The sequence below is a fragment of the Fukomys damarensis genome, unplaced genomic scaffold, assembly GCF_012274545.1.
Source record: "Fukomys damarensis isolate Sample0158 unplaced genomic scaffold, DMR_v1.0_HiC HiC_scaffold_21, whole genome shotgun sequence".
NCBI classification, from domain to species: domain Eukaryota; kingdom Metazoa; phylum Chordata; class Mammalia; order Rodentia; family Bathyergidae; genus Fukomys; species Fukomys damarensis.
Genome location: NW_022900933.1, coordinates 7,898,827 through 7,925,787, shown reverse-complemented (window position 1 = coordinate 7,925,787; position 26,961 = coordinate 7,898,827). Strand labels below are relative to the sequence as shown.

General features: G+C 44.8%; 1 protein-coding gene and 1 non-coding gene across 3 annotated transcripts in view; both read left to right on the top strand.

Moving 5' to 3' along the window:
- Esr2 (estrogen receptor 2) overlaps positions 1-26,949 on the top strand; it is a 49,861-nt gene extending 22,912 nt beyond the window's left edge. Inside the window, exons 5-10 of one of the 2 annotated variants that reach the window (XM_010603003.2) lie at positions 2,975-3,274; positions 5,712-5,850; positions 6,792-6,845; positions 12,807-12,940; positions 21,359-21,539; positions 23,187-26,949. In XM_010603003.2, the coding sequence (XP_010601305.1) occupies positions 2,975-3,274; positions 5,712-5,850; positions 6,792-6,845; positions 12,807-12,940; positions 21,359-21,539; positions 23,187-23,373 (995 nt within the window). In that variant the 3' untranslated portion in view covers positions 23,374-26,949. The remainder of the gene's footprint in view (positions 1-2,974; positions 3,275-5,711; positions 5,851-6,791; positions 6,846-12,806; positions 12,941-21,358; positions 21,540-23,186) is intronic. The other variant, XM_019204367.1, reaches the window with a different exon arrangement.
- On the top strand, positions 6,337-6,518 carry LOC117287179. The gene has a single exon (XR_004518390.1). It is a non-coding gene; the product is annotated as a U2 spliceosomal RNA (small nuclear RNA).
- Positions 26,950-26,961: the final 12 nt, after the last annotated feature.

The window sequence follows — 26,961 nt, the reverse complement described above, 5'->3', positions numbered from 1 at the left end:
AATGAGTAAAATATTTTTGTGCTTAAATTTGTAAGGGAATAGAAATTATATTTTTATTGTTCCCATTTTATTGTCACAGAAAATGATCTGTCAGTCTTTTTCTTTTTTTTTTTTTGAGGTAGGGTTTCACTTTGCAATATAGTCTGGCTATGAACTCTCTACTGTATGTAGCCCAGGCTGGCCTTAAATGAATTTTGTCTTTTGTTTATTATCATTATTTGTGTTCATTTTCTATTTTCTTACTTTGTGTTTTAATAAATTTTATCATGGCCAGGCATAGTGGTGTATTTCTGAAATCTCAGCACTCAAGAGTCTGAGGCAGGAGGATTGCAAGTTCAAGTCCAGCTTGGGCTACATAGTTAGTTCAAGACCAGTATGGACTATAGATCCAGACCCTGTCTCTAAATAGATGAATGAATTAATTTATCACATATTTCTATTTTTTTTTTCCTTGAAGGAGCTTATCACAGTTTTGTGTGCTTCTTTTTCCTTTATTGCTAGTTTGGAAGGCATACATTTTTCCTTTAATGACTTATTTATTTATTTACTTTGGTGCCGGGGATTGAACCCGGGACCTTGCACTTGAGAGGCAGGAAGTGGAACCACTGAGCTAAATCCCTGGCCCCAACGTTTTTATTTTTAATGTGCATTCTTGATTAATTTGAAAATTTAATCCTCTTTCTTACCAAATAAAGCAACCTAGAAAGGTCTAACCAAAATCATCCCTGTCTCAGTTTACATGTTATTATCTGGTATTTGTGTTCTACTTTGTCTCTTTTTCTTTTCTTTTTGTACCAGGGATGGAACTTCTATTTTGCTTCTTTATCTCCAAGTCTAACTAGTATTATCATTTTGTTCTTTCGTTTTTTTAAAATTTAATTTTATATTTTCTTCTTGGCCATCAGTGTTTCTTTTGGGTTCATTTTTCTCCATCCTAAAGGCCACACTCAGTCTTTGTTTAATGGAAAATATCCTTAATTCCCACATTTGGATAATAGATCTGGGAATATAACTCAAAATTGAGGTTTTTTTTTTTTTTCCGTCATTATCTGAAGACTCTGTCCCATTATGTTCTGCTCTGAGCCTACAGTAGCAAAAGCATTTTGGTACTGGCATAGGAACAGAAAAATAGATCTATAAAACAATGTAGAATCTGGAAAAAGACGCTTTTATGTATGAAGTTATTAATGATAAGGCATTTTTAATCAGTGGGGGAAACTTTTTCAGTAACTAGTATTGGGGAAATTGTACGTTGGAGAATACAATGCAAAATATCAATAACATATAATATAAATATGCATAAAATTCTAAATAGATTTGAGCCACACAATATTTATGAAGATAAAGAATAATGTATGAACTTGATGTGAAACAGACAGATTTGACTGTTAAAGTTTCTTATGACAAAAATAGCACAGGAAAGTCAAAAGCCATGTAACAAGACAAATATCACAAACATTATGTTATTACTATATAAAGAACCTTTATAGGTTTTAAGGGGGGAAAAAGGAGTGAAATAAGCCAGTGGGCAATGCATAAATAAAGAAATACAAAAGTCAAATATTGGTTAGTGTTACTAGGAATTTTTTTTTTTGGTACCGGGGATCGAACTCGGGTCCTTGTGCTTGCAAGGCAGGCCACCGAGCCGCTGAGCTAAATTCCCGGCCCCTACTAGGAATTTTAAAGATGCAAAAATAAGACTATTCAGTCACTCCTAAGATTAGCAAAGGTTAAGAATGACTTTTTAGGGCTGGGGCTGTAGAGCACTTGCCAAGGATTTGTGAGGCCTTGGATTCAATCTCTCAGGAAAGGAAGGAGAGAGGTGAGACTGAGGTTGATTTTGATTTTCAATGCCCAGGGGTAAGTTTTAAAATACTACTTTTGGTGGGTAATCTGTCAGTGTTTATTGAAAATTTAAATGTGTGTCTTGGTTTCAATAATTTGATCTCTGAATTTATTATGAGGAAGTTATTGAATACATGTGCAGTTATTGGAAATTATTTTCATAATAAACTTGTAAAGAAACTATAGATTTAAATCAATGGAGGATTCTAAATCGATGATGCTCTACTAGAGCAGGATGCTATAAATTTTTAAATTATCAGAGCGATATATTTTTATTTAAAAAATTTTTTAGAGTGATATATTTTTAAAAGAGAAGCGAATTATGAAATAGTTTATATACTGTGTCACAATTCTAATTATGTTTATAAAATATGGAAAAGTATAAAACCTCAAAGTATAAAAATATGGAAAAAGTATAAAAAAGACTAAAAGAATTTGTGCTAAAATTCATTCTTTTCTATATTTTCTAGATATTTTGGATTGATTTATTTATTTTGGATTGATGTATACTTGTTTATATGAGAACTTTATATGAAAAGAATACATATATGTGTGTTTATGTATTCATGTAAGCATTTAAGAACATATTATAAAAATATTATTTGATAACTATCTGGAAATGTCAGTGTTGGAGTCCTTTAATTTTTCCCTATTTTCTATCTGAAGATAATTCTGAATTTCACAGTTTAGAAACTGAAGCATGTTGTCAGTCTTTAAGAGAAATGATTTTAAAGTCTAGGGCTGAGGATTTAGCTCAGTGGTTCTGCCGCATTCCTTGCAAGCACAAGGACACAAGTTTGATCCCTGGTACCAAAACAAAGAGAGAGAGAGAGAGAGAGAGAAATGGTTTTAAAGTCTATACATGACTTTGAAGAGGAGATCGTCCCCCCCAAATTCTTAAAATGTTATTTTGTTGATGTTGCCATACTGTCATAACTGTAATAATTTTTGGACCATGCTGCACAGAAAATAAAATTGGAGCTTCTGTTCCCAGAGATGCCCTGAGAATGCACTCGGCCTGTGAGATGTCACTATAGATGGGATCATGCCTGCGTCTTTTGTCCTGGCCACCCGGGGACTGGAGTCTGGGCCGGGGAAGGACTGTTTCCTCCTCTGCTCTTCCCTGTAGGCTCCCGGAGAGAAAGGTGTGGGTACCGAGCAGTTAGAAGACAGAGAAGTCCTGGGGAGCAGCTGCACTGCCTGAGCAAGGCCAAGAAGCACAGTGGCCACATGCCCCGAGCCAAGGAGCTGCTGCTGAGTGCGCTGAGTCCTGAGCAGTTGGTGCTCACTCTGCTGGAGGCGGAGCCGCCCAACGTGCTGGTGAGCCGGCCCAGCGCGCCCTTCACGGAGGCCTCCATGATGATGTCCCTCACCAAGCTGGCTGACAAGGAGTTGGTGCACATGATCGGCTGGGCCAAGAAAATTCCCGGTAGGGCTCTTGGGCTCTTAGCATTCCACTGACTTGTAGGAAGGCCTGCCCTACCATTGGTGGGGCCAGAGTACGAAGTGGACATCCATGAACTTTGTCTAGATTAGTTAACAGTTTGATGTCTTGGTTTGTAAGTGTAAGATAAAGGCTTCTGTTTTTCTCCTTCAGTAAAGTATTCCATAAACAACACGAGCTGATCGACACTTTGTTGTGAAACAGGATTTGTGCTAGATGGCTTTTCCCAACTATATGCTGAGTGTCCTGAGCATATGCAAAGTGGGTTAGACTAAGCTATGACATGAGGTAGGTTAGGTTTGTTAACTTCGTTTTCTTGAGATAGGGTCTCACTCTATTGGCCAGGCTGGCCTCAAATTTCTGGGCTCAACTGATCCTCCTGCTTCATCCTCTCCAGCAACTGGACTGCAGGCATTAACACTGTGCCTAGCTTTACATGCATTTTTTGCTTATGGTATTTTCAACTTACTTTCAGCTTATCTTTTTGTTATCCTCCTGTAAGTTGAGGAATATCTGTACCTAAAGTACTATATTGTGCTAAAATGACCGGCCGTCATTTGAACTGGAGTTTCTATGGGAAGAGTGATCCCAGAATACTAACCTAGAAGGACAGTAGTCATCTAAGAAATGCGGTCTCTCTCTAGGCTCTCAGCCAGAAAGTATTTCCGTGACCTGCAGGGCACCGCCATTAACTGGGAGGCTAAAGATTGGGTTGGTGAGAAGCTGGACGAGGAGCTGTGGCCCTGGGTGGTAGCATTGCTTCGGTCGTTTGTTGGCCCAGGTCTGTTCCTCCTGAGCTTGCTGAGGCTTTTCTTGTTTCCAGTTTTGTTTTGTCTAGCAGCTTCACCTTTGTCAGAATTCTTTTATTTCTCTGCTGCTTCCCAGAGGAGAAAACACTGATGTACTTGCTCTGGTTTTTGCTTTAAATGTGTTCCAATCGCGATTTTGCGGGACCCCACATGCAGAGTGGTAGTGAAATGAATTATCACTGAGAGCTATGCAGCTTCTTTCTGATTGAATAGAATGGAATGTTGAAGCTGCACTAGGCCCTTTCAAGCCTGGTGTTTTGAAAGTTTTACAGAAAATTTAGGCATAGTCTTAAGGCGTGACACATCCCACCCTGGCTGACTTAGCCATTGTCCAGACGAAAGCAGTACTAAAATATTGTCTAGTTTTGAATATAAGACTAATAGAGCTTGACCTCTCGGGTAGGATTACTGTATGTGACTATGGATGAGACAGGAATGTTGTACACATTAGGGACCTGAACTAGATGATGAGTCTGAGGATAAGATCTTTGGGAAGGATTGGTCCAACTTCTGGTCATTACTCCATTAAATTCTCCTTTGTGCGGATTTGTAGTGTAGCTGTTCAAAGGCTCGAACCATGTGTGGTCTCTGCCATAGTCTCCTCGTTGGTAAAGTGAGCATAGTAAGAGATTCTACCTGTGGGAAATCCTCAGAGAAGGCGAGACTAAAACAAAACCCAGATATAAAAGGAGATGAAAGGGCCGTGTGTGTGTGTGTGTGTGTGTGTGTGTGTAAAAAGCATACTAGTAAAGGGTACAGCTGACATTCAAACTGGATTTCCCTGCAAGGCTGTGCCTTTGACTACTGTAATGTACACTGTCCCTCTGCCCCATTATGACTTACAGAAGAATCTCCAGAGTTCTCTGCTTTGCTTTAAAAATGCTCATCTTTTTGTTTATTTTTTGAGCCAGGGTCTTGCTTTGTAGTTCAGGCTGGCCTTCAACTGTGACTGTGTGGCCCAGGTTGGCCTCAACGTGATGCTGGTGCCCTAGCCTCTCACATGCTGGGATTACAGTTGTGAGTCACCACACTGGGCCAAAATGAAAATGCTGCCGACTTTCTTAGAGACTGCCTGTCTCATTCCAGTTCTTTGTCCAGTGCATGCTGTTGGGTTATCAGAAGTTGCTTTGGCTGTGACATTTGCTCTGTAGGCTGCAATCACCTGGGGACAATGCTCCTCCCCAGAAGAGTGACCCTCACCTGGGCAGGAAATTTTTAAGAAATTCTTTAGTTGAAACCTTGACTTTCTGCAGGGTCTGGTGCTGCTCTCTCTACCCCCAACTTCCACCTCCCCCGTCCACCTGGCCCATTTCCCAATCGTGGGTTGGATCAGTCAGGCTGCCCCTCTGACTGGCAGCTGACCTTTATCATTTTCAATAGTGCACAGGTTCCGTTCTGGCTTTCTGTCCTAGCATCTTCCTGGGGAGCTGAAGGAGCCCAGGTAATCATTCTTTGTACAGACAAAATAAAGTTTGTATCTAGGAGTTCAGGACTGGAAACTTCAAGTTGTATGTTTTAAGTCCAGACACCCCTAAACTTGCCATTCTGTCTGTACAGAAGTGGGTTGTGGAGGAGGAGGGTGGGTGTGTCTCATGGCCTCTCGCTTTCCCCAGGATTTGTGGAGCTCAGCCTGTTGGACCAAGTGCGGCTCTTGGAGAGCTGCTGGATGGAGGTGTTGATGGTGGGGCTGATGTGGCGCTCAATCGACCACCCCGGCAAGCTCATCTTTGCTCCAGACCTCGTTCTGGACAGGTGAGAAAAAAAATTCAGTACGCTTCTTCTGTGACTTGTTTGAGTGAAGCACTTAGTGAGAAAAGAGTTGTGGAGGCAGCAATGAAAATCTCACATCCAAAAGGGCGACTAGAGGGTAGTGATGTCCTCAGCTCCTTCCCTGGGTCAGGAACCTGAGAAGAAAAGAGCAGGAACACAAGGACTCAGCATCCTGTGATCCCTTCTAACCTATGGTGCAGCAGCGCACACAGGCTGGGGCCGCAGAGAGGGATTATGTCGCCCGGGGTCTGTGGTCACTAAGTACATAGTCAACCTAGAGTTTTCTGCATTGAAAATTCCACTTCCGTTATAATCTTAAGTTGTCCTGCTATTTTATTCTGCCTGTGGCGACCCGTGGTATCACCAACTATCTGGACAGGTGACAGAATTCTTAGGAATCTGCCAAATTTATTTTCATGTGTTTTAATTCACTCTAATGCGTGTATTAGTAACAGCATTTTTTAAAAAATCACTTCTCGGCCTTTTGGCTAAGATCAAGTGTAGTAACAGCATTTTTTGAAATAATGTTGGAAGGAAGAGTCATTAAAGCCAGGTGAAGTCAACAGGAATTAAGACATGACACTGCTACTATGGTAACTTGGTTCATTTAATTTTCTTTGAGCAATAGCACAGAGAAGGAACAAATTTTTAATTGACTTAGTCAGACTGGTTCTAGCAGGGAAACTGGAATATGTAGCAACATTCAAGCCTTTTTTGCAAGAAAAATAAAACATTCTTGGTGTATAGCTGAGCAGTTTGGGAATCTCTGTGGAAAGTGATTTCCACTTCCCCTTATATTGAAACAGTACTGGTGTCGAATGTTGAGCCGCAGCTGACTCTGCACAGAGTAAGGAGGATGCCGGGTGCTGTGAGCCCAGAGTGCCTGCCCCAACTCTTGCATCGTAATCCTGTTACCACTTTAGGTCCTCAGAAGACCCTCATTCGCATGGCATGCAGATGAAGAGCGATGCCTCAAGGTATCAGCACCCATTCTGCCTGTTGTCTTGGATGGCCCTGAGAAAGAGCACTGTTCTGAGTAATGGAGGTGTTTTGGTGGAGAACAGAGGAACAGCAGAAGCGTGGGATGTGGTTTGAGCAGGAGCAAGCCAAGGTGGTGGACCAAAGAGGGACGCTCTGGGAGCCCAGGGCGGGGTGGGGCCTGAGACCCTAAGTACCCAGCAGAATGGCTAACTTACTGGCTGTGTGCACCAGGCACCGTCTAAGCATTTGCACTTGTTGACCCATTTAATCTTCACAACATGCATTTTGGGTAAGCGCTTCTATCGTCCCTGTTCTTCCGATATGGAAACTCGGAAGTTAGGTGACTGACCTACAATAACAGAGTAGCCAGTGGTGGGGCTGCAGTTCGGGAGATGGCTGTGAGGTCTATGCTTTCCTTTTCCTTGATGCTAGAGATTGAACCTAGGGCCTTGTGTATGGCCCTGAGTTGCATCCCCGCTTTACTGAAAATCTTGAGTCAGGAGTTCGCCAAGTCACCCAGGCTGGCCTTGAACTTGTGATCCTCCTGCTTCAGCCACCCCACCCGCCCCACGAGCTAGGATTACGGTAGGTGAGACTACCATACCCCAGCTGAAGTCCCCACACACTCTTCATGCCAACAGCACACCGCCTCTCAGCAGGACGGAGGACTGGAGGGGAAAGAGGGTGCTGAAGGGTAAACCAACTTTCTACTCTTACTGTCTTAGAGCAGCTCTGTTCTGTTTCTGCCCGCTTCAAAAGCCTGCTGTTCCGCTGTCGTCTCAGGGTACCGTGTTGCAAGGCAAGCTGTCACCTTCATTCGCTCACTCGCTCGTTCCACTTGACATGTAAATGAGCCGCACACTCCCTCACACGCACACGTGTATCATAACTGTACACATCTGATTCTTCTAGAAGTCCGTGCTAGAAAGATGTTGTCTCTTGATGAGCCAATGAGTTTGCAGATATTGAAGTTAAGTTACTTTTTCTTAATTTCCAAGTGAATGCCAAACAGTGCTTATTTTCAGTGACTTTCACTTCTGGTTTTCATTATTATTGACTCTTCCCTTTCTCTGTATGGGTTCCTTAATTTAGGGTATGTGTTTAAGTTACTACAAATGGACACCAATCCTGGATGATCCTGGTATGCCTCCCTTTTAGGTAATAGGAGAAAAAGGCTTTTAATAGATTCACATTGCTTTATAAATATTTGAAACTTTTATGGCTTATAACATATAAATTGAGTATATTTCACTGAATATAGAAGAGTTTTGTAAATGAATTTACGTTGGGCAGGCAGTTTGTTTTGCTGTGGTTTTGATTATTATGTTCCTTTTGATTCTTATGTTCCTCCCACTGTGTAGTCCAGGCTGGCTTGAATTTGGCCGATCCTCCTTTCTCATCCTCCTCAGTGCTGGGACTACAGGTGCATACCACACCACCTGACAACAACGGGCTTTTTTTTTTTTCTTTTGGAGTGCCCACTGGTATTTATTTTTTGTTGCTTTCTTCGTAGCATTGTTAGAATATTAATTTTGTGAAGTCTAGAGTTTCAGATCTAAGGTAATTTACTTAATGTGTCTTATATAGATAAATAGAAATTTTGTGTGTAATCAGTGTGTTTCTGGAGGAGTTGCTTATTCCATAAGAGGTTCTATTATAATTTTTTTATAAAGTAAACAATCATACTACTTAAAAATAACTGTTTTTTGCTGGATTGTCCTACTAGAATTCCTTTATATGGTATTATGATCATAAAAGCAATGAATTTAACTAAGTTAGCACATTAGTGGGCAATGAGAGGACAAATTCTATTTCCCATTATTCTTTTTTTTGTTTGAAACAGGGTCTCACTATGTAGTTCAGACTGGCCTTGAACTTATTTCATAGCCTAGGCCTGAACTTGTGGCAATCCTCCTGCCTCAGCCTCTGGAGTGCTGAGATTACAGGCTGCACCACCATGCCTGACTCCATTATTCTTCTTGAGGCTTCTCCTGAAGATGAGAAGGAAATACAATTACTTCAGCTTATTTCTAACAAGCTAGTTCTTCTAGAATCATAAATTGATATGAAGATTTTCATAGAACCTGAACTTTTACTTAAAAAATCTTAACTGGGTATGATAGCGCACCTATAATCCCAGCACTCTGGGAGGCTGTGCAGCAGAACAGTCATGAGTTTGAGCCAAGTCTGGGCAACACAGTGACTTAGTGAGACCCTGTCTCAAAATAAAAAAGAAAATGAGAGGCTAGGGATGTAGCTCAGTGCAAAGGCCCTGGGTTCAGTCCTCAGTATTGGAAAACAAAAGCATAAACAACTGGGCAGTGACTCATGCCTGAAATCCCAGCTACTCAGGAGGTTGAAGCAGGAGGATAACAAGTTCAAGGCTAGCATGCTCACCTTTGTAACTTAGCACAGACCCTGTCCTGTTAGAGTGCTTGCCTAGCACGCAGGAAGCTCTGAGTTCAGCCTAAGCGCCCCCCACACACCCAAAATCTTATATATTAAGACATTTTTGTGTCAGGAAGTTGTCTACTGCTAAATGTTACTACATTGTTAGAGGAAGTTTGGACCAGGGCCTGAACCCTATTGTGGACGTTTACAAGAGTTCCTTGACAGCAAAGGATTGTGAATGTGCTGAGTTTGCACATAGATTTGCATCCACTTGTTTAGTTTTCTTCAAGGTAGGTTTTAGAATTTTCATTTCTAAATTTTGTCTCTAAGTAATTTCACATCAGTTCAATATTAAGTCCTTTTCTGTGAGTCCCCTTACCGTTATCCACCTGCCATACACACAGCAAATATATATGTAGGTACAAAATAGTGTACCCCAAAATAGGGCCCACTCATTCCATGTGTTATTATTCTGCCAAACAGGTGACTTTTTTTTTTTTTTTTTGGCACTGGGGATCAAACTCAGGACCTTGTGTTTGCAAGGCAGGTGTGGTGCCGCTGAGCTAAATCCCCAGTCCCAGGATACTTTTTTATTTTTTAATAAAAGAAAGATTATTAAGTATTAAGATATTCCACAGATAATTACAATTTTATTTTTTATTTGTACTGGATTATGGACAGATGGTATACAGAAAGTGTATTTTCACAAGCAGGCTAGTTTGATTGGCATATTGTTGCAATATTTTAACATTGAAATTGTATATTCTGTCTTTAATTCAAATCTTTTACTTCTGTCCTAATTTCTTTCTTATAACTCATTTTCAATCTATAACTATGAATGAGATAGATTTCCTTCCATTTTAAGGTCCCTCTTCCCTTTGTTCTTTATAAATTCTTAAAGTAGAGCTTTATTAGACTGCCATTTATGAGGTACTGTACTTTAGTGACCCCGTATTTATCAACTGTTTTTTAAAAATGTATTTGCTTTCCACAGCCTATAAAGTTAATAAAATATTCTAATCTTGCCACACCTTGAAGGCAGAGGTCGTCTGTCACACCTGCTAAAGAAAGCAGTCAGACCTGCATCTTCAGATAGGTGTAGATTGTGGCGGCGATCATTTCTTGGCTAAGGTCAAGGGTAGATTGTGTGGCCAACCCATGGCACGCGTGCCTCAGTGGGCACACCGATCCCTCTGTCGGCAGGGAGCGAAGTCACCCCTGCAGTTGAGCATCAGACAGCAGTTGTTTTTCTAAACTAAAACATTAGTATTTAGGTTTAACTGCAGTGTTCACACTTTGCAATAAATAAGTGGGTTTTAGGTTGCAGTTTGGGTGCTTGGTCTCTAAAAGTTTTGCCATCCCTGGTTTAGTTCACTTTTTTTTATGAGGTACACGTGCTGATTACTATAAATTCAGCAGGGCTTCAGATGGTCCAGTAAACACTGTCTCCACTTTTGAACTAGGAACTTTTATTTCAAGCGGCACTTATTTAATGAGGAAATGGCACTGATCTCAGTATGTAGGGACTATTCTTGGCATAGGCGGTAATTTCTGGAAAGTAGGGTTGATCTCAGATGCCTCTCCTTGCTGTCCTACCCAGGGAGGTGTGTGCGTGTTGTGTGTATGCAAATATCCATGATCCCACCTCTGACTTTGAGTCCTGCAGAAGGGCTAGGAGTCAAACTATCAAACCATCAGTACAGGGGTTGGTGGGGGTTTGTTTTTGTCCCTAAGTGATATTTCACAATCAGCTCTTCTTAGTACCATATGCTCTCAAGCTCAGCAGTTACACTTTCTAATAATTAATTGTCCCCAATTAATTAGAGAGATTAGACCTGGCAGCATGAGGGGCAGTCAGTGAACAGGTGTTTCCTGTGTACCTGCTGTGTATATGCAGGGCCGGTGTCCTCCTTACTGAAGCCCAGGGCTGAGGAAGTGGTCAGGGGATGCGGGAAGATGGGACGTGGAGAGGGCTGGGGTTTCCTATAGACTTCGGCACTCTTTCCGCAGGGCTCTTATCCTCCAAGACTCTTCCCCCTGACTAGGGTCCCCGGTGTTTTGTCAGTTAATCTGTATGCCTTCAGAAAGCTGCATTTGTTTGCAGACGCTACTGTGCTGATTTGCCAAAGCAAGGAATTTTCATGTTTGCAGCCCTGTAGAGGTGAGTCTGTGGGGCTGTGGAGCACAGGATCCTGAGGAGCTGCCATCCTAGCTGAGCACCTAGGGGGAGAGAGCTCCCCAAAACTGTTGGTGCCCAGCAGCGTCAGTTCATCTGAATTCGGCAAGACTGTCCCCCAAATCCGTGGTCACTGGGAAGGTTCTGGATAGGGGTCGCAGAAAGGGGAGAGGAGCAGCTTGTTCCTTGGAGACCTCACACTCCCTTTAGGGGCAACTAGAGACCAAAAACAAGATCCAAGAAACCCCCTGCCGCTAGGAGTGCCCTTTGCTCTGTGCTGCAGGTTTTCAGAAGCAGTGAAGGTTTTGTGGCAGAATCTCCAGCCTCTTGTCAGGGACCTCCGATGACTTTAACCAATGATAAGGCAGTGAGGGCAGTGAGGGCAGTGAGGTGGAATAATGTGTGTCTGTCTAGAGTGAATAAAAGCGAGCATTTTTTAGAGAAAGTAAAAGAATTTACTTCAAAAGTATACTTAAAAATTCACTTCTGTAAGGAATGCTCAAAAGAACTTTGATTATACATTTCAAAGTTTTGTCTAAAATGTTTGCCTAAAAATAAAAGTTTTCAAGCTGGATGTGGAGGCATGTGGCTGTAGTGGGAAGCTGAGGCAGGAGGATTGCCTGATCCTAGGAGTTCAAGACCAGCTTGGGCCACCGTAGCAAGGGCCCATGTTAAAAAAAGAAAAAGAATATCTTCAGCAAATCAAAAGTTTTCAGGTCCCTGTGTCTACCTTTTCCTGACTAACCCATCTTCACTTGTGATTTCTTTCTGTGTTGCAGTCACTTATTTCAAATTACATTTAGTTATCTCGTCGTTGCTACGTGACCACCAGAAAGTGAGAGTGCAGCCCTAGACAGGAAGGCTTATTCTTGGGGTGTTTGCTTCTGTGATGCTCAGAATTCCACCTTAACCCTTCTTGGGGGAACATGGACTGCTCACTTTACTAGCATGGGTTGTATCCAGCTAGGGCTGGAGTACTTTAGATTGAAAATAATCAGCAGCAGTGACATTCCTTTGAGAAAACATTTAGTGAGGAGGTGGAAGGAAAAATACAGCTCTGAGATAGACTTTTGCCTACGTATTGATCTGAATGTTTATGCCAAGAATTTATAAGAAGTGCCTTTTTAATTTTGATTTATTTTTACCTATTGTAATGCTGGGGATTGGACGTGCGAGGTGAGTGCTCTGCTGCTGAGCTGTGCCCCCAGCCCACCTGAGCTTTTGTAGATGAAGGTGGTTCTCGTAACTTTTATTGTCAGCTGTGGCCTTATTAATCCATCGTAGTCAAAGGATGTGCAAGGTGAGATTTGAGACTGAAGAAAAAAATGCTCCTCGTTGCTTTTGACTCGGAAGCGTTGTGTTCCTTAAATTTCCAAATGAACTTTTGTAGGGATGAGGGGAAATGCGTAGAAGGAATTCTGGAAATCTTTGACATGCTCCTGGCAACAACTTCAAGGTTCCGTGAGCTAAAACTCCAGCACAAAGAATATCTGTGTGTCAAGGCCATGATCCTGCTCAACTCCAGTAAGTAACCGCCCAGCGGGGCTGTGTCGTGTGGGGGAGACACCGTTCCTAGGCTGGCCTCATGTGAGGACGAGCCCTAAGCTCTGTTTGATTTTCAGAGCGGAGGGCGGCTTCCTTTCTGACTTCTCAGTCTCATAGGGGTTCAAACTGTGGTTAAGTTTTTGTAACATGTATACATTATTCATTGGCAGAGCACCTAGCAGCCAATTTAAAAAGTGGTTTATTGCCCTTGGACCTTTTTTTTTAAAGGCTTCGGTGGGCACTTTACGTGGTTAACACGCATCTATATTTAATGTTTTGGGCTCTGCTTTTACAGATAGATAGATAGATTCATGCATTCATTCAGTAAAGACCGGCAAGGTGCAGTCCAGTCCTCCAACGGCTCACAGTGAATGGAGAGAGGGAGAGAGCAGGTAATAATAAAAAAAATCCCATTTTGGTGCTGTGCTGACGTCCTGGGAACTGCGGGAGTGCAGGAGAGGAGAGCAGAAGGTGGGGATTGCGGGCCGGGTTGCAGGAGGCGCGGTGTTCGGAGTCTTGGGGAGACGGAGGGGAATGGCAGCGGTGACGGGCAGCACCGACGGTTGTAAGTGGCTGCTTTGGGCACAGAGCAGACACAGCAGAGGTTCAGACGGGGCGGGGGGTGTTGTGCACAGAAAAGCACTTGGGAAAAGTCACCCCACTTTCACTCAGAGGGCTGACGGGACAGGGAGCAGCTGAGGCCCGAGTCCTTCAGATATATCAGGAGCCTGAGGAAGGGACCTAATTTCAGAAATGGGATGGAAGGAAGGTGTCTGGGAAATAAGAACGTTTTTTTCTTACTATATAAATAATACCTGGCCTTTTTGAACGTTTAAAAGAACTGACAAAGGAAGAACTCAGAAATGACTAGGAATACCTTTTTTCAAGACAACCACCATAACTTCAGTTATCACAGCTAACGCGTCCCTCTCTGTTTCTCTCCCTCTTGGCTCTCCCTCCCCTCCAGTTGCCCTTTCCTATCTCTGGGGTGTTGGTCCTAGGGCTCCGAATACCAACATCCGGAGATGCTCATGTCCTCTGTAATATGGTGTGGTACCGTATACACCCTACGTGTACCCTCTCATAACCCTTTCTAGATTGCTTCCCATACTTAAAACACTGTAAACACCGTACATATAGTTGCTACATTGTATTATTTAAAGAATAATCACCAAAAACGTTTATATATGTTGAGTACAGATGGCCGTGTTTTTTCTGGATATTTCTGATACAAAAGAAAATCAAAGTGAATTGGATCTGTGCGTGTGGAACCCTTGGCTACAGAGAGCTGGCTGCATGCACACGGTTGTGGTTTGAGTAGTAGGAAGTGTCCCCAAATACCCATGGCTCTTTGGGAAGTGGCTGCATCACGAGTGCCCTAATTTAATCAAGTTGAATAACCCATGGATAGTTCCTCAGTGAATGGGCTTACTGGGAGGCACGGCCTCGGAGGAGGCCTCGGAGGAGGCCGGTCCCTGGGGGTGTGGCTTTGCAGGCTGGGTTTTGTCCTGTGGGCCCTCTCTCTGGGTCTGTGCTCACTGCTCTCTCCCCGCCTTCTGGCTGCCCTGAGGTGAGCGGCTTTCCTCCTCCACGCCTTTGAGCCATGGCGTTTCTGCCTTACCTCAGGCCTAAGAGTAATGGAGCCAGCTGACCGTGAACTAAAATCTCTGAAACCACGAGCCAAAGTAAATCTTTGCTTCTCTAATTTGACTTTCCTAGGTATCCCCTGTATATTATGTGACACAAATCCAAGACACATGTGCCACTGTGTATACGCAAACAGTATAGCGTGTTACATTCACAATTGTGGATGCTTTGCAAGAGACTTCTTTTTATTTCTCTTAACCCTCCCACCCAAAACAAAGTAACCAATCTTAACAGCTGGATGGTAGACATCACACCTTCTTCCATCCAACCTCCTATAATTGCTTAAAACAAACAATTTTTATTGTTTTACCCCTGGCACCACCTGAACAACGACAAAAAGCAAAATACTTTGCCTTTAATTACACACAGGCTTTTTTTTTTCCTTTTTTAAAAATTAGGAAAATATAAAAAAATTAGGACACTACATACAAATATATTTGTTTTTTCCTTTTTTACTTTTCATAATGCTGTGAAATTCCTTCAAGCCAACAAAGATCTAATTCAACCTTTGTCCTTTGTTTTTAGTACCAGGGATTGAACTCGGGTCCTTGCACTTGCGAGGCAGGCAGTGGAACCACTGAGCTAAATCCTTGGCCCCCTACCTCTAATTCAGTCTTTGAGGTGAAGGCATTATGCTAAGTTGTTCAGCCGTTTCTCTATTGATGGGCCTTTAATATCCAGTTCATTTAAATTTTATCATTATAAGAAATATTGCAGTAAATAGAGATGCATTGTTTTGTACGCATTTCAGATCACGGTTTACTGGCGGCTTTCAAAGTAGCCAAAGCAGCTGCTCCTAAAGCCCAAATTCAGTGCAGAACTTGGGCATTCCCAGGTCCCAAGCCGCCTCCTGTCCATCCCCGCCCCTCCGCCCCTCCCCCAGCCTCTTCTCATTCGCTCCCACACAGACTCTTGTACGTCCGCACTAGTTTTAGTGAGTGGTGTTTCTCAGTCAGTAGGGAAGCTTCTTTTTAAATATCCAATTTATTACAAACAACTACTTTTTTTTTTTCTTTTTTCCCCACCGATGCTGCTGGGAATTGAACCCAAGGGTATGTGCATGCTTGGCAATCACTGAGCTACACATCTAATCCAGCACAGCTGCTTTTTTGGTTGTCGTTGATTTGTTTTTTGAAACAGGGTCTTGCTGTTTGAGGCTGGCCAGTTCAGGCTGGTCAGTTCAGGCTGGCCTTGAACTTGTGGCAATCCTCCTGTCTCAGCCTCCTGAGTGCTAGGATTATAGACGTGTGCCACCACACCTGGCCCAAGATAGCTACTTTTATAAAATGTAATAAAAATAAATAATTGCAAAAATAAGTGCAAAATATCAGCCCCGGTTTATATTATTACATTACCACTATTACATTCAGCTGTTTTTAAATTCTCAGTTGCTAAAAGAATTTGTAAATGTTTATCCTTGATTTCTGCTGTCCCTTTGAGGACCGGTGACAGGACATACTCTGAGTGGCTCTTACAAAATAAAAAGGGCCCAGCTTACATCGAGTTGATGTGCAAATAGGAAATGTCCAGACAGAACATTTGTCATTGTGGAAGAAAAGTCAATGTTTTTTGCTCATGTTTCCAACCTGCCTACAGAGAGTCATGCTTACTTAAAATGTATCCAGTTGTGATACATTAAATATGTGAGGGCTATAGGTTGTACCTCAATAACTCTGTAAACAATATGAGAACAAACAGGAAAAGAGAAAAAGGTTGTAGGCTGAACAGAAAAGATACACCACCAATCAGGGAGTGGAGTGCACCACAGGGTGGAGGCCCTGGGGGAAGGAGAAATAGGGTAGATCTCAAGTCAGAGGCTAAGGACATTCCGGGTCCTGTCTCCAAGGGGCTGCTCTTTGGCGGCTGCTGGGCTGCCTATGCCTCTCCAGCTCAGCCAGGCCTCTGTTTCCCTGACGGTAAGACACGCTCAGTTGGGATTTCGTCTTTCAGCGGGGGATGCCCTGGTATTAGCACACCAGGCAGCCAGGTCATGGTTTGTCAGTAGTTATGTTAGAAATAACTGCATATTTCTGGGTTGTATGTCTCTGTTGATAGTGAGTATCAAGTGAAATGAAAATAAGCTTTATCCAACTAAATTTCAACTCAGATCTTGGTATATGTCAGTGACCTCTAAGTACTAAGGATGTCAAAAATGAAACAGCCAGGTGTGGTGGCGCACACCTGTAATCCCAGCACTCAGGAGGCTGAGGCAGGATGATTCCTGAGAGTTTGAGGCCAGCCTGGGCTACATAGTGAGTTCAAGACCAGCCTGAACTACTGTCTCAAAAAAAGAAAAAAAAAAAAGATACAGTACTTTTGTTCTAGAATAGAGATACATCCTCAGACAATTGAGGGTCTGGTCCTTTCTGGGCTTCGGTGGAAGGGGCACATCTTCCTCTCTATGGGAGGGTGGGGGTTTTCAATTTTTTCTGTGTTGACCCTTCCCACCATGTGGACAGGATGAGGGGCTGGAATATTCAGCCTTTGATGTGCCTCTGGGTGTGCAGACAACAGAATATGTTGCCTTTACCAACCCCTTAAGGTGTTCAAGTATTCTGTGAGTTCAGGATGCGAGTGGTGTAGTTGACCACACATACAGGTTAGGAGTCTAGACATCATCCTTCCATGGAGGAGGCTGAAGACTGATCACCCTCCTGCCGAATTAGCGAGTACTGAATCTAGGAAAGAAGGGAATTGACCTGTGAGTAGTTGCTATCAGTCTTTAAAAATACTTTAAATTAAGAACAGGTCTATTTATCAAAACAGTTTTATGATTTAAAAAGGATAAAACCTGTTGGTTTTGTTTTGTGTGGCACTGAAGATTGAACCCAGGGTTTTGGCACTGAACTATACCCCAGCACTTTTTTTTTTTTAAACTTTGAGACAGAAGATTAGCTAAATTCCCTGGGCTGCCCTGAACCTTGCAATCTTCCTGCCTCAGTTTCTGAGGCAGCTGGGATTACAGATGTGTGCCACCATGCCCAGTTAGAACTTTCATTAAATGAAGGGAAATAGAGGGTCAAAATCAGGCAGTACTATTTCATTAGACCAGCACATATATCCTGTCCCTGGCGTTCTCTCGCAAAAGCCAGGAAACTTTTTCTATGGTCAGTAATTGGAATTTTAATTAAACACTTGTTTCATTTGACTTCAGCCAAGAAAGCTTTGAACAGGGAGCCCGTGACAATCTTGGCGTTTGTGTTTCTCCGAATGCCATCAGGTACTGATAGCAGCACACAGCTGTTCCCAGGCAGTAAGGTAGGGGGACTGTGTCCTTGGTTTTATTTTACCTTCTTTGGTACGTGTGGGGCATTGCACCAACATCTTATCTTTTTTACTAGAGTTCTATAGTTTGAGATGTAATTTATTTAACTTTGTTCTACAAAGAACCCTGATATCTCTACCTATGGAGGTAGGAGTAGGTTGATTTTTGTCGTGTGTCTGGCTGTCGGGGCTCTGTGCCTTGTCCGCTGCCCCTGCCTGCACCCGGCTCTTAGCCGTCACTCTGTCACACGTGTGGGGCAGTGAGAGGGCGTGTGATTGCCCGAAGAGCAGGAGCGGACACTCCTGACCAGCAGTAGGGTGGAATTCTTCAGCCCAGTTCCTTCCTGGGGTAATTTTATAATGTTCAGACTTTTCGTATTTACGTTTCCCCCACAGAGAAAACGAACGTGGCAGGTCCTGCTCTCACACTGCTTGCCGGCTGTGAGCTCTGGGCCTGTGTGGAGGATCCAGTCATCCCTGGCAGTGGTGCTGGTCTGTGAGCTGGCGGCCTACCAGCCAGTGCCCGTTCTCTCAACAGAGCTGGCTCTCATGCTGCTAAGGGGCATCCGTGTTTCTGTCATTTTGGTTCCAAGGCATTATTTTTATCTTAAAAACAACTGCACATAATTCATATACTGTACAACTCACCCACTTAAAGCATACAATGCAGTATTTTCAAAATATATTCACTATATTTGGTGTAATCAATATAAAAATAATTTTTTTTTGGTACCGGGGATTGAACTTGGGATCCTGCGCTTGCGAGGCAGGTGATGGAACCACTGAGCTAAATCTCCGGCCCTGAAAATAATTTTAGAACATGTTTATCACCCCAAAAGAAGTCTTATATCCATCTCCACTCCCATCCAGCCTACACCCTGAGGCAACTATTCATCTACTTCCTGTGTCTCCAGTTTGCCTATTCTAGATGTAGGATGAAATGAAATGTGGTCTTTTGTGACTGATTTCAGAGCAGAGTATTTTTAAGGTTCATCTGTGTTGTAGCACCTCTCAGTACTAACTTAGCTTCATGGGCATGTGTATGCCCTGGCTTGAACCCAGGGCTTCGTGCATGCTAGACAACCCCTCTACCATCGAGCGATCCCTCCAGCTCCTCTAATTCGTTTTGTCTCTCATTGAGTTTATTGGTACATTCTAGGTATACGGTACAGTTACATTCATTACTGGGATCTTGTACCTTTACATGACAGGTCTTGGTTCTCATTTTTTCCCCTTGTCCCTGCCCTCCCTTCACCCCCTCCTCCCCTCCCCATTTACAAACACTTTATTTCCATCTTTTCATTTTTCTCACATTTTCTAATTCCTTTTTATGGCTGAATAATATTCCATTGAGCAGATAGATCATATTTTGTTTTTTCATTCATTGGCTGATGGCTATTCGGCCTGCTTCCACTTTTAGGCAACTATGAGTCAGTGCTATGGACATTTGATTACCAGCCAAGTATTTATTTTTATAATTTCAATTTTTGTCACTATGAATGAGATATGTAAAAGTACATACTTTTGTTTTTATTTTTAGAACCTGAAGACATAATATTTTCTGATGGCAGTAGAAGTTCTTAGAATACGTGTCATATAGCAGAATAGGTTGTCAGTTAAAAGAAAAGCACTGGTTTATGTAGCCAGGGTTAATTTTAGGCAAAGTAAGCTTAAAGCAATTTAATTTTGCTGGGCGCTGGGGTGCACACCTATAATCCCAGTACTCAGGAGGATGAGGCAGGGAGGGTGCCTTTGAGTTCATGACCAGCCTGGGCTACATAGTGAGTTCAGAGTCACTCTTGGAGTACATAGCAAGACCCTGTGTTTGGGGGAAAAAAAAAGCAACTTTTTTTTTTTTTTTTTTTTTTTTTTTTTTTTTTTGCGATAAGGTCTGGGTTGTGTAGTCCAGGCTGGCCCTGAACTCACTGTATAACCGAGGCTGGCCTTGAACTCACAGCAAACCTCTTGCCTCAGCCTCCTGAATGCTGGGTTTATAGGTGTGCACCTGGCATAATTTGTATTTTTAGTTAGTAATTTCCTGTGCATACCTAAAATTTCAGTTTTGATGGTGTGACTGGTTAAAAAGTTGTGAAAGTTTGAAAGAATTCGTCTAATTCTTCATGTTTCTCCATGCCAGGCATCACACTAGACACCTACAGGAGCATTCAGGACACACACGTGGGGTCTGGGTGCTCCAAGCGTGCTGAGGGTGGCAGGGCGGCTCTGGGGCCGTGGAGACTTCCAGCTGTGGAGTTTCAGGAAAGAACTCAAACCTCTTCCCAGATGTGGTGGTAGGGAGGTCAAGGGGAGCTTCTGCAAGAAAGTCCATGGCCAGGCTGTGATCTACAAGGAAAACGGATATAAGTAGGAAGAGAAGGAAAGATGGAGAGCGGAGGAGAGAGTTCTGCACCGGGAGACAGAGCTGTGTCAGCCTGTCGCCTGGTGAGGTGTTGGAAGTGGGATTCCAGGTGAAGTGTGTGACGGAGCAGGGAGACGACCGAGTCCCTCCGCCGCTGCGCCAGGTGATTGCGGTGTGGAGGAAGCTCAGGGAATGCACTGGGTCCTGGGGAACCCTTGTTCCCACTGCACAGGAGAGACGGTCACTCCTGGGGGCTGTGGGGGGCCCAGTGGGAAGTGCAGTGAGCGGATGGGGTGGAAGGCAGTGTAGGACTGCTGTATTTTGAGTCTACGTTACAGGAGGCTGTGGAGGGCCCCTCGGATGTGGCAAAGCGCTAGGAACTATTGCTTCTATGTGCCCCTTGCCATAACTGAGTTGAACTTCGTCAAACTGAAAATGCCAATAAAAACAGCAAAAACCGCCCGAACAAAATCTGTGGCTGACGGAGCACCAGCCACCCTTCATTCTCATGACGGTCAAACACAGCTCCCTGGTTGATCTCACATATTTATTTATTCCTACTGTGGAATTTAAAGCCTGGAAGAAGAGCCAGTTGTATAAATGACTCGGGGAGTAGGGCTTCCAAGGGGTGAGAGGAGGAAATTCATCTGAGCTGTTATTTTATTACGCAATCACAGACTCAGATCCTAGAGTCAGAGGAGAATTAAACAGCGCAGGGCAGGGTGGTGGACACGGGTGGATCGGGGAACTGTCAGAGCATCCACGTCAGTTAAACTCCCCACAGCTGAGGACCCCTTGGGCTAAGGGTGGAGTTCCTCCGTTCACACCCATACTCCTATTCCTTTGGCATGGCCACAGTTCTGCCCTGGTGGGCATGTGAGAGGTCGTTCATCTGCCCAGCATTCAGCCAGGCTTTCCTTGCGGCTCAGTGGTGGGGCTGAGTCTTGAGCAGAAGCCCCTCAGAGCTAGAGCCTCGCTCGTAAGACCTCACCACGGGTGCCGAAGTCAGAACAGCTGAGCTGAGTGTGGCCCCCGTCCCGGAGAAGGTGGGCATGCTCAACTGCCGGGCACACTGCGTCGGTTTCCTTTCCCATAGCAGTGACTCGGGGCTCTCGTGCTCTGTCCAGGTATGTACCCTCTGGCTGCGGCGACCCAGGAGGTAGAGAGCAGCCGGAAGCTGACTCACCTGCTCAACGCGGTGACAGACGCCCTGGTCTGGGTGATCGCCAAGAGCGGCATCTCCTCCCAGCAGCAGTCCATCCGCCTGGCCAATCTCTTGATGCTTCTGTCTCACGTCAGGCACATCAGGTACAGACTTGTGGCAGCTCTTCCACTGGGGGCCAGGGTGGTGTCTGCTCAGAGCTTGGGCAAAGTGTTTGCGGATTTGAGGTGGATGTTAGAGTGGTCGCCTTTACGGGAAAATGAGCTCCTGAAAAGAATGAGAGGTGTCCTCAGTTTACACACCTGTAACCAAAGGTTGGCACAGAGTGGACACTGAGCGAATTGTCATGTGGGATTTTATAGGGTTTTCACGGTGTCCTGGGGTGGCTCTTCTGATTTTTGGTAGCTAGGTCCCCTTAAAGGGGTAGTTTCTTCCCTAAATGCACTGCCATCCCTCCATACACCACCCAGGGCCGAAGTCATGCTTGGTTTTGATGAATGGCTGAGTGCTCCCCTAGGTTGGTCACCCTTGGGCTGGTGATTCGGGGACGTACAGAAAACCTGTCCTCAAATTTGTTGTTTCCTCTGGTGATGTCAGACCAGTAAGGATAAGACCTAAGAATTCCCAACAGGGTTAGGAAGGCGAGGCTGTGGGTGGAGCACATCCCACGTCAGGAAGCAGAAATTGGGGGTTGCTGCCGGCACAGTGGCCTGACCCAGGAGGGGAGATGCATGTGCGGGGGTTGTAAAGCTCCCCAGGGAAGGGTGATGTGCACGTTGAGGGTTTAAACACAGGGGAAGAAGTGGTAAGTCCTCTGTCCCTTTTCCTCCTTGATGACCACACCGCCTGCAGTCCTCTGCAGCACACACAGAGTTGGTCCATTCTTGTGAGCTTACCTACTTGATAAAATTTATTTGTAACTCCAAAACCAGTACCCATGGCGCTTTTGAGGTCATGCTCAGAGGGACAGAATCTTTTTTTTGGTACTGGGGACCCAACTCGGGACCTTGAGCTTGCGAGGCAGGCGGCAGAACCACTGAGCTGCATCCCTGGCCCAGGACAGAAACCTTGTGTCACTCACTGTGCACATTCCCAGCCGCGGCCGAACAAAGAGATGTCTGCCATCCTGTTTCAGCTCTCTGTGTGTCCTTTACACTAGAGCCCTGCTTCATGTTTTTATTTTTTGTAATTTCCCCGTTCAGAAAAGCTCCTGAGTGCAGTGCTGAAATGCTCTCTCGGGTTCCTAAGTGCACAGAAGCTGAGACGGGCCTTTCAGAGGCGACACATGTCTTGGATAAGTTTCTTTCAGGGATAAGTTACAGCACTGTTGGCCATGAGCTCATTGTTAATGAATCTACAATATATATTTAGCAAGATGATTTTGTACAGAAACACACACAGGGTTGGGCATAGATTGGTGGATCAAAGTGTTGTGAACAGTCTTAGAGGAACCGAACTACGATATATTTCTGCTAGAGGCCATGATTCAGGATTTGCTAATTCAGTGTCTGCAGCGGCTTCACTGGAAGTAACTTCCACAAATAATGAGAACGGAGGGTCCTCCGTGCCAGGCCACTGTGGGTGGGTCAGGACACAGGCGTCAGGAGGACGTAGGTTTTGCCCTGGAATCTGAACGACTGAGGACGGGATTCAGGTGCTGCGGAACAGCGGGCTGGGAAGTGGAGTAGGTGTGGGTGGGCGCGGACTGGCTGTGCTCTGGAGAACCGGGAAGACGTCAGCACTCCTGCGGCTGCCTCAGGGAAAGACTCTCGGCACCTTTTCTGTCCCCATAGTAACAAGGGCATGGAACATCTGCTCAGCATGAAGTGCAGAAACGTGGTCCCAGTGTACGATCTGCTGCTGGAGATGCTGAACGCGCACACGCTTCGCGGGTACAAGTCTTCGGTCCCGGGCTCCGAGGGCAGCTCGGCAGAGGACAGTAAGAGCAAGGAGGTCTCCCAGGACCCACAGTCTCAGTGACGCCCGGCCCCACAGAGGCGAGCACAGTGGAAGTGTGGACTCCCGCAGGTCTGAGCCTGGTCTCATCCCCTTCACCGAGCCCCTCCTTGGCTGTGGCAGCTCCGCCGTGCGTCGTCTCCCCCGCTCCTTTCCTGCAGGTCACGGTGAGAGTGTCACAGTGTTCCTCGTGCCAGGTTCCGTCCTGCATGGCTTCATGGAGTGTCAGTGTGGCTCCGGTCTCACTTTCCTTCCCTTCCCACCCCTTTCAAAGCCTTAAGGATTTCAGGATGAGTGGTGGCAGTCGGACTTGGGTTGCAAATTAGAGAGGGCAGGGAATAGGACAGTCCCTGGGAGGCGGACTAGCCCTGCCTGGGCCATCTCTACTTCTCTTAGAACTGACCTTTGTGTGTTGTCTTCTGGGCCATGTGATTGTCGGGTTGAAACCCACAGTGACAGACACGGAGGAGGGCCAGATACTGCCTCACAGGCCTGTGAGGACTGGTGTCCTGTGACAGCATTTTGTCAAAGACCAGGACAGTGGTCAAGCTGGGATGTGGGCCGCGTTCTCCTCAGGCCTTGCCGCTGTCTACGCTCATTCATCCCTCTTGATTCGCATTCGTAGCGCTTGCTCATTTTGGGGGGCACGTGTCTATGTGATGCGCGTGATCACTTCCACCAAGGGTTGTGGGAGATTTAAATCTCTGTGCTCCTCGAGTTTGGCCTTCTTAAAACTCTGTTGCCCCAGGGTCCCTAGCTGTGTGCTACAGAAGGGCCTGGGTTGGAGGGGGCAGGTTCTCTCTGGTGTGGGTCACAGTCACAGTGCCTCCCCAGGGTCTTGGGAGGGCACTTTCCAGTCTGCATAGCAGACGTAGCAGCCACAGCTGCCACATCAGCCACCCAGGGAGATATTTGGGCTGTGGATGTGGGTGTTTTACGGAGAGACACTACCGGCACATCGCAGTGCAAGGCCATCCATCGTTAGACTCAGGAAGCTGAGTCTGTGAACGCTTCCCCCAAAAGAGAGTCAGAGGTAATTATTTATGGCAAAAAAGAATTTTTTTAAACCCCAGGGAGCTCTTAAAATATTTTCTTATCAGAACATTTATATGGTGGGCTGGGTGAAATAGAAACAATAAAAACTTTGTAATCTGAGAACAAAAATAGGAAGCAAAGATAAAGCACCTCTGAAACGGTATTTTTTACTCACTTTTTAAAAGCTGAAATTTTCAGACAAATTTTTTGGGAACACTGCAAATGCATAACATATTTAACAGTTGTACTTTGGAAGTGGGTGATTTAAAAGTTGATTTTTGTGGTAATGCTTTTAAAAATTACCTTGTGATATGGTATGAAATATTTTCTTTTTGAAAATGTTTATTTTGGCTAGCAAATCCTGTATCTACTAAGTCATTGGAAAGATTAAAGGTAACTATTAGGGAATAGAGTCTGCTAGAGAGAACTTGAATAATTCTTGGTTTTGATACTAGAAGTTGGACTGAGCTGCTTCATAAACCCTTGGACATCGAGCCCAAGGACACTGATGTTGAGGAGTTTGAAACCATTCTTAGTGAGGCGGCGTCACAGCCATAGAGAGACGTGGTACGGAAAACTCAAGCTGATTTACTGATTTAATAGGAAGCAGGGAATCCGTGCTATCCAGAGGCCAGTTTTCTTTCTTTCTGGCCAAGCTAGAATCTCTCATCGTTAGCAGAGGGGCTGGAGGCTGGAGAGTAGGAAGTGGGATGCAAAGGTGACAGCCTTGAAGTTCTATTAATTGTGTCTTTACAAGAGACTACAAACAAAACATCAGACTGAAGTCCCAGCCATTGCTTAGTTCTAATGGAGTGAATTAAAATTTTTTTTCTTTTTACCCCATACTGGGGACTGAACCTGGGCATTTGCACGTGTTGGGCAAGTGCTCTAACACTGAACTGTATGTTCAGGCATCCCTTACTGACTTTTTAAAATTTTGAGACAGGGTCTTGCTGAATCACCCAGGCAGAACCTGAGTTCCCCCTGCCGAGATGAAGGACATGCACCACCACGCCCTGCCTAGGTTGCGTTTTGATCCCTAAAGAAGGTGCCAGATGGGACGTAGGGGCCAAGCCCCTTTGGTGCCATCCTGCACACCCCCAGAGGAGCGCGTGTCCCGTCCCCACGAAACCCCTCCAGGGGGCACTGCAGTAGCCACACAGTCTCCTGCCTGCTTCGGGGGTTGGTTTCACAGCATTTGGGTTTAGCCCAGGGGGGTTGTAACGCTTCCCGTCATTTCTGCTTGGGCCAGGTCTGTCCAAGCCGAGAGCCTGCTGGGTAGAGGCTGTTGGTTATTGGCTGGGGTCTGGGGCAGGCAAGGGTTGAAGATAACACGCTCTGCTTTCTGAAAGTGTTGTGTTGAATCTCCTAGGCCTTTCCCCCTTTGGATGAGGTGTTTTGAATCCGTCCCCATCTGCTCCAAGTACGTCCAGCAAGGCGACACTTTTATGTCAGGCTCCTGTATTTGTGTTGGGAAAAAATCCTCTGTGTGCATTTCAAAGGCCACCCACTTCTCTTTAGTTCCTAGGGTTTGCTTTTAAATGCTTCTGTTTGGGAGTTTCCCCTCCTCCAAGAGTCCATGTTCCTCGGGGGCAGGAGTTTGCCCACAGCTAAGCACAGATCTCACTGTTTTTAAAAGGAATTAAATAGGGCAAATAGGAGCTGGTGGTAAACGGTGAACAGTACTTAAAATTCTGAATGAAAACCAGACTACATTTGCCGTATATGGGATAGCTTTGCCTTAGACTGGCATGGCAGGACTCCTCTGCTCTGTCCTGATAAGACAAAATTACTTGTAGGAGATAAATGTGATTTGGCCTAACCTCCAAAATCATGAGTGATGAATACAGGGTCATACAGATTTTAAATAAAATGATTCCCATGGAGCATCTCCAACACAGAGCGTTCCCTCTGATTCTTGGGAGCAACTGGCTGCCCCTAGAGAGGACGCTGGGGCAGTCCCAGGAGGGCCATGATGGGTTTTCACAGCGTGTTTTCTAACTGAACCTTCCTGTGTTCGCACAGCCTTTGCCTATCTCCAGGCTTGTCCCACCCCGGGGTAACTACAAAGGATTCAACCCAAAAGTAACCCCGAGGTGGGGACACAAGACAGAGCTCTCAGCTCAATAACAAATCCGGGGAGCCTTAACCATACTGAAAACAAAACAGTGCGGCATCACAGGGCTTTGCAGGTGGACAGTCTTTATCCGGATTACTTCACCTGCTAGCTCAGCAGGAAGGCCAGTTACTTTATAAAAAAATCAGAGCCACAGATATATGTAATATATAATACACAAATAGCGTGCACATGCTAGGTCAAAGCACTTTTCTTTCTTTTTTTTTTTTTTTGGTACCGGGGATTGAACGCAGGTCTTTGTGCTTGCAAGGCAGGCCACCGAAACGCTGAGCTAAATCCCCGGCCAAAAGCACTTTTCTAGTGCATGAAAATAGTGTTGGTTTCTCTTTCCATCTGAAGGGATTGCATTGTTATTTAATGAGATTTGGTTTGTTTTGTTTTGGTGGTAATGGGGATTGAACCTGCGGTCTTCACACTGTGCTACATCCCAAGCCCTTTTT